Consider the following 12,002-nt stretch of genomic DNA (forward strand, 5'->3'; position numbering starts at 1 on the left):
CCAGAAATTAAAAAAAAAAAAAAAAGAGCCCCTATCAGGACCTCCAAAGACCAGGATGACAGAGTGAACCTCGCCTGCTCCAACCCACCCCCCCTCTGACCCTGAAAACATAATAACTATTGCTCCAGGGCAAAACCCTCTACAGTAAAGGATTGGGATCCCTAGAGGAAGGGCGTGGCTAGGGCCCTGTCTCAAAATGGGTAGAAAGCAGACTACAAAGACTCTGGAGACCTACTATCCTCAGAGAGAGGAACCAAACTCAGAGGGAGACAATGTGGACTCCACACCCACAGCTGAAACATCAACAGGGAACCGGTCCCAAGCACAGAAAGCTCTCCTAGATGAGATCAAAAGGAACTTTGAAAGCCTAATGAGAGAGATAGAAGACAAAATGAATAATTCTCTCAAAACCAAAATAGCAGAATTAGAAAAACATTATAATAAAGAAAACATCTCTCTAAAAAGAAAAGTGTATGATATGGAAAAGGACCTCCAAAAATTAATCAAGGAAAATGATTTGCTAAAAACTAGAATCAACCAAATTGAAACAAATAACTCTATGAGGAACCAAGAATTCGTCAAACAAAACAACAAGAATGAAAAATTAGGAAAAGAGGTAAAATACCTCAAAGATAAAATAACTGACCTGGAAAACAGATCCAGGAGAGATAATCTGAGAATCATAGGCCTACCAGAAAGTCATGATAAAAAATGAGCCTGGACAACATTCTCCAAGAGCTCCTTAAGGAAAACTGCCCTGAGATACTAGAACCTGAGGGTAAAATAGAAATTGAGAGAATCCACCGGACACCTGTTGAAAGAGATCCCAAACTGAAAAGTCCTTGAAATGTTGTGGCCAAACTCTGGAACTACCAGATAAAAGAGAAAATACTTCAAGTGGCCAGAAAGAAACAATTCAAATATCGAGGGTCCACAGTAAGGATCACACAGGATTTGGCAGCCTCTACACTGAAAGATCGGAGGCAGTGGAATACAATTTTCTGGAGGGCAAAAGAGCTCGGGTTACAACCAAGGATCACATACCCAGTGAGACTGAGCATATTCTTCCAGGCAAAGAGATGGTCATTCAATGATATAACAGAGTACCAGACCTTCCTGATAAAAAAGCCAGAACTCAATGGAAAATTCAACCTCCAATTACGAGATGCAACAGTGACTTAGAAAGGTAAACAAGGAAAACACACACACACCCTGCTATTTGATAAGAGCAAACTGGTTATAGACAAGTAGAGGGTATGAGTATAAAATATACAAAATGACAATTAAAAAAAATCTTATTAAGGGCTACAAAGGGACTGCAATGGAAGAAAGGAAATGAAGTGGAAAAGGGTAAATTATGCCACACAAAGAGGCATAAAAACAGTATAGCCAAGGAAAAGAAGGGAGGGAGATGGGAATCATATGAGCATTTCCCTCATTGGTTCTGGTACAAGGAGGGAATAACAACCAGTTAAGCATAGGACTCCATGGAGAAGAAATGCAAAAAGCATCATTTTAGAGGGAAAGAGGGAAGGGAGAGAAGCTTAGCATGAGATTTGTTCCTGTCACTCTTGGTGCAAAGAAGAAATAACATACTTCATTAAGTATAATAATATCCTACAGGCAGTAGGAGGGGGAAAGGGCTATGAAAGGGGGGGGGTTAGTAGGGAGGGAAGAAGTAAGGGGGAAAGGGAGGAAAAGGGAGGAGGGCTGATAAGGGAATACTGAGGGAGGCAGTGGTCAAAAGGAAAACTATTAAGGGGGGGAAGGGAGAAGAGGAGAAAAATATGAACATTAATAGGGGAGGGAATAGGATGGAGGAAAAGAAACAGATAATCATAACTGTAAATGTGAATGGAAGGAACTCTCCCATAAAACAGAGACGGATAGCGGAATGGATTAGAAATCATAATCCTACAATATGCTGTTTACAAGAAATACATCTGAAACAGAGGGATACACACAGGGTAAAGGTAAAAGACTGGAGTAAAATATATCATGCCTCAGCTAAATTAAAAAAAGCAGGGGTAGCAATTCTTATCTCAGATAAAGCAAAAGCAAAAATTGACCTAATTAAAAGAGATAAGGAAGGAAACTATATCCTGTTAAAAGGCACCATCGAGAATGAAGCAATATCATTACTTAACATATATGTACCAAGTGGTGTAGCATCCAAATTCCTAGAGAATAAGGTAAAGGAATTAGAGGAAGAAATAGATAGCGAAACTATACTAGTGGGAGACCTTAATCTCCCCCTCTCTGAACTTGATAAATCCAACCTCAAAATAAACAAGAAAAAAGTTAAGGAGGGAAACAGAATTTTAGAGAGGGTAGGTATGATTGATCTCTAGAGAAAACTGAATGGGGATAAAAAGGAATATACTCTCTTCTCAGCGGTTCATGGCACATACTCAAAAATTGACCACATTCTAGGGCATAAAAACCTCACAATTCTATGCAGTAAGGCAGAAATATTAAATGTATCCTTCTCAGATCATGATGCAATAAAAATTATATGCAATAAAGGACCATGGAAAGACAGACTAAAAACTAACTGGAAATTAAACAATTTAATCCTAAGGAATGACTGGGTCAAACAAGAAATTATAGAAACAATCAGTAATTTCATTCAAGAGAATGATAATAATGAGACAACATACCAAAATTTGTGGGATGCATTAAAGGCAGTTCTTAGGGGAAGTTTTATATCCCTGAGTGCATACATGACTAAATTAGAGAAAAGGGAGGTCAACGAATTGGGCATGCAATTGAAAAACCTAGAAAAAGAACAAATTCAAAATCCCCAATTAAATACTAAATTAGAAATATTGAAAACCAAAGGAGAGATTAATAAAACTGAAATTAAGAAAACTATTGAATTAATAAATAAAACTAAGAGCTGGTTTTATGAAAAAAAAAACCAACAAAATTGATAGACCCTTAGTCAATATTATAAAAAAAAGAAGAAAACCAAATTATAAGTATCAAAAATGAAAAGGGTGAATCTACCTCCAATGATGAGGAAATCAAAACAATAATTAGGAATTATTTTTCCCAACTGTATGCACATAAATTTGACAATCTTAGGGAAATAGATGAATATTTACAAAAATACAAGTTGCCCAGATTAACTGAAGAGGAAGTAAATTACTTAAATAACCCATCTCAGAAAAAGAAATTGAACAAGCCATCAGTCAACTCCCTAGGAAAAAATCCCCAGGGCCAGATGGATTTACTAGTGAATTCTATCAAATATTTAAAGAACAACTGATTCCAATACTCTACAAACTATTTGGGAAAATTAGTTAAGAAGGAGTCCTACCAAATTCTTTTTATGACACAAATATGGTGCAGCAGCAAGCACCCCAGCGTCCCCAGGGTGGCTGCCAACACAGGCTCTTAGATCTGCTTTGTTAAAGGAAAGCAACTCAAAATTGGTTAACAAGCTTACTTTAATCAGTCAAATATGTATCATTTACCTAGTTCAGGGGAAAAAGGTCAGCACCCCAAACTTCAGAGTATACAGACAGAATTATCAAGACAGAGAAACAGATCAAGTAGACAGGTTTCCAAACTGTCCAACCATTACATCCATACCAAATCAACATCTGGGTTTTTCAAAGCTGGGGGGCTCTCAACAACGGCTTCCCAGAGTCTCATCTGATCAAATCACAGAACACTTCTCAAAGTGAGCCCCAAGTGAGGTTTTATGTCCTCTTTCCCATTTTTCATCCCATCTGATACAATCCATCTTTATAACTTGACTAATGTATAATGTGAAAGTATTTACAGATCCTATACTTAACTATATGCCGCCATGGTGGGGGTGGGGAGGGAGGGGGACAAAATGTGAAACTAAGGAATTGTGGAATTGAATCCTGTAAACTAAAAGTAAACAAACAAATTTTTTTAAAAAGAGAGAAAGAAGAGGAGGAGGAAGACTGATGAAAATGACCACAGGCCTTAGAAGGCCCAGCCTGACATTTACCAACTGGCAATTTTTGCTTTTTTCTAAATAACCCTGGCTCAGGGTTCTAGAGAAAACATTTAGCACCTTTCTTTTCCTGCTGTTACTTCAGCCCTGGTGTGGATGTCCAAGCGATGTCACAAGTGAGCAGAGGGAGGCCTAGAGAGATGAAAGGCTCAAGGCCACAGCCTCACATGCCTCCAAGTCAAAACCCAAGTTCAGGTCTTTTCACTCAAAGACCAGGGTCATTTCTACTATACCATAATGCTTCTTGTTCAAAAAGATGAGGACAGGACATTTAATACTATGAGGCTCATTAACTTGCACACCCATTTAATCCAACTGGAGTGAAGGGGCCAGAGTCTTAGCTCTGGAGTCAGAGGACCTGGACCACCTATGTGACCTAGGCCTCAGTCTTCCCATCCATAAAGCCAGGGGCTATACTGTATGGCCTCTGTAGGTTCTTCCAGCTGTGATCTTTTCAACCAAAGCCATATTACAAACCAAAAATGAAAAATGTGTTGGGCATCTCAATGTTTTCTTCCTCAAACATATAAAGATTTCTGCTTAGATGCAAGCATCATCCTTAATAAGAAAATCTCTGCCATTAATCAGAAATCCTGCCTACCCTCACACCTCCCCAGTCTCCAGCTATGTATGCTGCTGTGAATCCTACAATCATCGGGGACAAAGCTTCAAGCAGACATCCACACCTCGTTACTGACGGAGTGACATGGGCGGACCTCCAGAGTCTCTGATACATCTCTAAGCCTGAATCAATTCTTATAGCCATCATCATATATGAAGCTGGTCTTTTCTTTTACCCAGAAGTCACTGGAATGGGGCCAAGGAGTAAAGGAGGGATGAGGCAGGAAAAATGCCTTCTATCTAAACCCAAAGGTGCAGCAATTGGCCTTTCCTCCAGAGGGCTGTGCTCCTGACATAATCCCACAACACAACACATGAGAGCTGCAGAAGGGGTGTTGCCTTAGTAACCGCAGAGGAGCAGATGCCACACTGCAGTCAGACAGTCCTCACCTGCATCCACACCTGCACTCAAGGTCCACTCAAGCAACCAACTTCAATCAACTGAGGTCTTCTTGTAGAGAAATGCTCAGCACGTATTCAACATATGTTCTTAAAAAAATCAAGAACTGGCCCTTTCATAAAAGATCTGGCAGAGGGAAACAGATGAGGGATAGAAAAACACGGGGCTCAGTCCTGGCAGAGACGTAACTATGGCTGCAAGCTGTAGCCTTGTTATTCAAGTACTCCCGAACCCAAGACTAAGCCAGGACCAGGATCTTAGTGAAAGGGCCCTTTGGAGAACACACAGCTTTCACTTTCCAGAACACAATGGACACTGGGACACTCCCATTCAATGTGAACTAACTAGAAGAGCTTACACCTACACCATCACCACAACATTCTCACAGTAGAAAACAAGACTCTGGACTAATTATCCTGCAGACCACCTCAGGGGCAGAAATCATGCATTCAGTCAAACAACCCCCACCCTCCGACTGTGATACTCCTGAAGGGTTTGTTAATAGTGGAGAGATGCTATTCTGATAGGCAAAGCGCCAATTCAACAGAAGCCCGAAGCTAGCAGGGTTGGGGACTGGTCCCCAATGCTCATAGCAACATGAAATGAGAATGATCATCCAGGACCTTACCCTTTCTACCGGAGAGCCAAAGCATGCAATGCCGGAACATAGCAGGGGCAGAGGGCATTGGCGTAAGGAAAGAGGACAAGGATAGGAGCAGAGAAATGACGGCTGGCGGACAAGACACAGAAATGGAGATGAAATGAATGCAAGCTTGTAGTCCTTGAAGCAAATCACCACCTTGGAGTCGGACTCGGCCTCCCCCTCCAACACAACTACGTCTCAAGTTTGTACATGAACTGCAGCCTTTAGTCTTGCAGACGTGCCCTGCAGAAGCACAATCCCTCTCCTGGATAAAGGAGATCAGCATCAGCAGCAGCCCAGAGAGACAAGCCAGCAGCAGCCCATTATTCTCCCCCTCGACTGATTTTATCCTTTAAATTTTTAATCGCCCACTGCTGCCTTTAAAGCTACAGTCTTTTCCGCCACATCCATATGCTGCCATGGTGGAGGAGCCAGCCTACCCTGCAGTAGCAGCAGCCCCTCCTCAGTCAGCAGGCTCCCCCCGCCCTGGGCTCATCGTTTACGCAGTATCTGTGGCAGAAATATTCAAGGCGCCCAGCCAGCACCCCCCCCCCAGGATCCCTGCAGGTGGGACCATGAAAAGAAAGAATCTCTTCTTTCAGCTCACCCTGGAAATGGAAGGTTTTCTGATCAACAGTTATTGTGAAGGTGCTGTCGTCCTCATCGTCTATACCAATCACAGCTCCCTGTGAAACAAAGAGCAAAATCCCGATAAGACAGGCGGTGACATCAGCAACATCCCCAGCCACGACACCCCAGGAATGCTAAACGGCAAGGACGAGCCGGGAGCCAACGGGATCCTCTGCACAGAGGAAGCTGAGCCAATGGCTTTGTTTCAGGGATCAGAGCTACTCTCCAGATAAAACGAGGAGAAGAGATGTCTGAAAGAGGGGAGGGGATACAACAGAAAGATATGAGATCCCCAGTCTGCTTGGTTAAAACAGCTGTAACTAACTGGCAGCCAACAGAGACTTCTGGGGAAAGGCAGAGGGGAACAAGAAAGGAGGCTCCACAGCAAAGGCTCCCAAGAGAGTACCTTGAGGCCGTCAGGGAGTGAGGCTGACAGGGTTGGCCAAAGCAAAACTACAAAACAAAATCAACACTGCCCTAAAAGACCCATCAGTCAGAAGCACCCAGCTCCCAGCTGCCAGCCAGACAACAAACAGCATGTTTTTCAAAAAAGGAAAAAGAAATATGGACTAATTGGGGTTTTGGGGGAGAGAGAGAGAAGGGGAGTGGTAAGGAGACCGAAGGTAAAAAGTGTTGTGAGGGCCAAGGGAGCAGGGAGGCTGAGGTAGCTGAATTGCAGAGTCACTAGTTAAAGGCTTTTGGACCCTTGGCTACCCACACCCTGAGGGGCTCAGGGGAACACACACTATACTTCCTGTCTGGGGTCCACCTATCGTATGTCCCAAACAACATTTACTCAGATGCCACTTTTAATAGTCTTCAAATCACTTCAAATTGTACCATTTCTATCTCTATAACTGCCTGAGTACAGATAAGAGGACTGGAGAAGGTTATCTTCATTAGTCCCAGCGGCCGTGTGATCTCCTTGTCAGCGGCAGAGGAGGCCCCCACCGACTGGGGAATGGCTGAACAAGCTGTGTTACATGACTATGATGGAATACTATTGTGCTATAAGAAATGACAATCAAATTTTAGAGAAACTTGGGAAGACTTATATGAACTATTACAAAGTGAAGTCAGCAGAATCAGAACCAGCAGCAGAAAAGAACCTAATCACTTAACTCATGGTCCAGTCTCATATTTCTACCCCATCACCATATTGAGCATGGCTCCCACTGGTCTTAATCTTCATCTCCATGATGGCAAATGCCCAGATTTAGCAAATATACCCAACCCTCCTCTGTCTCTGGAGCCCCAGCTATCCATAGAATTGCCTACAGAGTGCTTCTTAACCTGTGGAAGGGTGGTTCTTGAGCAGAAAAAGTTTAAGAAGCCCTGGCCTATAGCATATCAGCCTCTGTCCATGGAAGAGAGAGCTTCTTTTCTTTCCCTTAAACTCATGCCCCATCTTCTGAACTGCCCTATTAAGTCAAGGGCACCAACATCCTTACAATCACTCAGGATTGCAACTTCAATGTGGTCCTTGGTGCCCCCCTCACACTCACCCTTTACATTTGGCTCACTGCTAAAACACGTTGTTTCTGTCTTTACCTCTCTATTGTATGATCCTTTCTCTGCACTTACACAGCTATGACCCCCAACACCACCACCAAAAGGATCTTCCTTCAAACATCCATCTGACCACGTCTCTCTCTCTCTCTCTCTCTCTCTCTCTCTCTCACACACACACACACACACACACACACACACACACACACTCACTCTCTCTCTCTCTCTCTCTCTCTCTCTCTAACCATTACAACAGGCCATCATCATGTTCACCATAGTCCAACCAAACTGGTGGTTTTGTTTTGTTGCTACTCTACTTTCTACCTCAGTGCCTTCACACTGGCCATCCCCAACACCTAGGACATACTCCCTTCCCCAACCTGCTTCTTACAAGTCCTAGCTTCCTGCACCACAAAGCAGTAATCATCAAAACAATCTGGTACTGGCTAAGAAATAGAGTAGGTCAGTGGAATAGATTAGGTATACAATACACAGAAGTAAACATCCATAGTAATCTAGTGCTTGATAAACCCAAAGATCCAAGCTTTTGAGACAAAAACTCGCCATATGACAAAAATTGATAAGAAAACTGGAAATCAGTTTGGCAGAAACTAGGTATGACAACATCTGACACCATACACTAAGATTAGGTCAAAATGGGTACATGATTTAGACATAAAGGGTGATACCATAAGCAAACAAGATGAGTAAGGAAATTTTTATCTGTTAGATCTATGGCCAAGGAAAGAATTTAAGACTAAACAATAAATAGAAAGGATCACAGGAACTAAAATGGACAATTTTGATTACTAAATTTAAAATTTTTTGCACAAACAAAACTAATGCAGCCAAGATTAGAAGGAAAGCAGGAAACTAGGAGAGAAAAATTTATAGAAAGCTTCTCTCATAAAGGCCTCATTTCTCAAATACATTGAGAACTGAGTCAAATTTATAAAAATATAAGCCATTTCCCAATTGATAAATGAAGGACATGAGTAGGGAGTCTCTCAATGAAGAAATCAAAGATATCTACAGTCAATATGAAAAAATATTCCTAATCATTATTGATTAGAGAAATACAAATTAAAACTCTGAGGTACCAGCTCACACCCATCAGATTGTCTAATATGACAGAAAATGAAAATGACAAAGGTTGGAAGGGATGTGGAAATATTGGGACACTAATGCACCAGTGGTGGAGTTGTGAACTGATCTAAACATTCTGATAAACAATTTGGAATTTTGTCCAAAGGGCTATAAAACTGTGCATACCCTTTGATTCAGCAATACCACTACTAAGTCTGTATCCCAAAGAGATCAAAGGGAAAAAAAGACCTTTGTGTACAAAATAGCAGTTCTTTGTGGTGGCAAAGAATTAGAAACTGAGAGGATGCCCATCAATTGGGGAATGGCAGAACAAGGTGTGGCATATGACTATGATGGAATACTATTGTGCTGTAAGAAAGGACAATCAGGATAGTTTTAGAAAAACCTACAAAGACTTATACGAACTAATACAAAGTGAAGTTAGCAGAACCAGAAGAACACTGTACACACAAGTAACAGCAACATTGTACTATGAATGACTTAGTCATTCTGATCAATATAATTCAAGGCAACTTCAAAGGACTTAAGCTGAAAAATGCTATACACTTCCAGAGAGAACTGCAGTCTAAATACAGATTGAAGCATATTTTTTTCACTTTATTTTTCTTGTCTTTTTTTTTTACAGCATGGCTAAGAAGTAATATATTTTGCATGATTTCATGAAATGAACAAGATCACCTAAAGTTTGCTAGGCTCCCCTTCCTTGGAGTTTGTCCAAGCAAAGGCTGGATAATCTGTCACACAAGTAATGAGGATTCCTTTCATACCTGGGTTGGAGTAGGTAGCCACTGAAGCCCATTCCAACTCTCCGACACTGTGGTTCTGTACTGGCTACAATGCTCTCTGAAAGTTCACCAAACACTGCATTCTTGTCCACAACTTAGGGATATACTCTGAAAACGGCAGCACTCAATCAGTCATCAACTGGCAACCTGAGTGTCACTAGTAACTAACTGCAGATGTCAACAATATCACTTCAAGCTTTTTAAGGCCTCTTTCACACTTTAAAAATTGTTTCTGTTAACATTAGTCAAGTAAGAGCTGTCACTGAGGTAGGAGGCAAAAAACTGCAGGAGTGAAGAGAAACAGCATGTATTTCAAAAAGAAAACTGGATTAGAACAAGCAGTGCTTCAGAAATGGGAGAAATACTTGGCAACAGCCTGGATACATGAGGGGAGGCTGAGAAGCTGAGGATGTAGCAGGTTTTCGATCCCAGGTGACTTGGGAGGATGGGGGTGCCCTCAAAAGGAAAGATGAGAAGACTGGAGAAGGATAGTTCAATTTCATACACGTTAAAGTCTCACATATCTACAGGACATCCAGTTCAAAATGTCCAGGGTGCACTAAGCCATGGTGGACCAGAGCTTGGGAGAAAGACTAGGGCCAGAAACTGAGAATGATGAGCTAATTACAGAAAAGATTAGGGAAAGCTCAAGTGTGAGCTGAGATTTCACTGGTTAAAGGAATGCCCTCTCCTGAAGCAATCCAATGATGCTTCTGAAATGTATAGTCTTAGACAGTAAGTCAGTCAGTCAGTCAACTAGCACTCATTCAGCAGCTACTCTGTACCAGGCACAAAGGGCTCACAATCTCATGGGAGGCAAGAGCCGCATACAAACGAGACAGACGGGATGAAGTGGGAAGGCACCAAGATCAAGGAGGGCTGGGAGAGGCTCCTGCAGGACATGGAATCTTAGCCGAGACCTGAAGGAAGCCCAGACCTAGGAGGCAGTACCAGCAAGTGGGGTGGCCAGTGAAAACATGTGGAGCCGGGAGATGGAAGAGCATCAGGAGGTTGGCCTCACAGGACCCATAAGAGCATGGATGGAGTCAGGTGGGAGAAGACTGGGAAGCAGGAGGGGCCAGGCTATTAAGGGCTTTATACTTGATCCTAGAAGCATCAGGAAGAGACCAGGATTTACTGAATGGCCAGATCTTCTGGGTGGAAGATGGACTGGATGGACTGGATGAGGGACAGCTGCCTAGAGCACTGAGGTTAAGTGGCTTGCCCACTTAGCTCACACATGTATCAAAGGCAGACTGTGAAACGTGGTATTCCTGGTTTACAAGCCAGCTCTCTACTACGCTGTGCCGATGATACAGAAGCTAATCAAACCCACGGAAACAGAGAAGGTTACTAAGAAAGAAAGAGGAAGAGCCTTGGCGTGCTTGCACACGTGGGAGTGACACGGATGATGACACAGAAATAGCAATGACAACGAGAGCAGCTTTCCACGTGCTCCACCACTCGATTCTCACAGCAGCCCTGTGATGTCTCACAGCAGCAATGATGTCTACAAATACCAAAAGGCCTCCAATGCAATGGGAAGATCTTCTAGGAAAGGCTCTCAGAGAGTCAAGGATGAGGCTGTGAAAGGGCTGCAATGTGCTTGTGTGAGCACAGAGAGAGTAAAAGCTGAGGCTCTGGGGACGGTTCCCTTGGCCGCATCACGCTACAGCATCTCGAGCACTGTGGTCTGTCGCTGCTTGGCAGGCCCCTGACCTAGGGCGAGTTCAGCGGACCTTCTCTGGTCTCTCTAGTCGTCCTGATTTCTGACAACCGCAAGTACATAACATCTGCCAGATGTTTATCTAATCAATCTACTAGCATTTACTTAATGTGTACTGTTACATCAAACAGGGCACGGACAGGCAACGAGGAGACAAAGACAAAAGCAAGACAGTCCCTGCCCTCAAGAAGCTTACAGCTTTCTAAGGAGAACAAGGAATTAATTCACAGAAAAGTAAATACAGGATATACACAGAATAAATGCAAAATGATGGGGGCGGGGGGGGGAGGCTAAAAACTGGGGGAATCAGGAAAGGCCCAGTAGAGATGGCTCTTGAACTGAACCCTGAAGAATAAATACAGAAATAAACAATTCAAGCTCAGAGGACAGCTCTACCAAATCAAAGACGGAGGAAATGGAATGTACCACATAAGACAAGAAGAAAATAGATGAGTTTAGCTCAAATGGTTCATAAAGGGGAATAACATGAGATCAACCTAGAAAAATAGTCTGGAGCTAGACATCAAAGGGCTTCCAAGGAAAGAACTATCAAGGTCAGAACCATTCTTGGCAGGTGTGTGAAGGGC

General features: G+C 42.6%; 1 protein-coding gene across 9 annotated transcripts in view; it reads right to left on the reverse strand.

Annotated features, from left to right (window-relative positions):
- The window catches only part of LOC138164988 (oxysterol-binding protein-related protein 9), a 161,575-nt gene that overhangs the window by 104,377 nt on the left and 45,196 nt on the right, over nucleotides 1–12,002 (reverse strand). For 6 of the 9 annotated variants that reach the window (XM_069093016.1, XM_069093013.1, XM_069093015.1 and 3 more), the window contains one exon: nucleotides 6,266–6,344. The exons of the other annotated variants lie outside the window; for them this stretch is intronic. In XM_069093016.1, the coding sequence (XP_068949117.1) occupies nucleotides 6,266–6,344 (79 nt within the window). The remainder of the gene's footprint in view (nucleotides 1–6,265; nucleotides 6,345–12,002) is intronic. 9 annotated transcript variants of the gene reach the window in all.

Source organism: Petaurus breviceps, unplaced genomic scaffold (assembly GCF_028583685.1).
Source record: "Petaurus breviceps papuanus isolate PSGF00001 unplaced genomic scaffold, PetGlider_PUasm1.0 207, whole genome shotgun sequence".
NCBI classification, from domain to species: domain Eukaryota; kingdom Metazoa; phylum Chordata; class Mammalia; order Diprotodontia; family Petauridae; genus Petaurus; species Petaurus breviceps.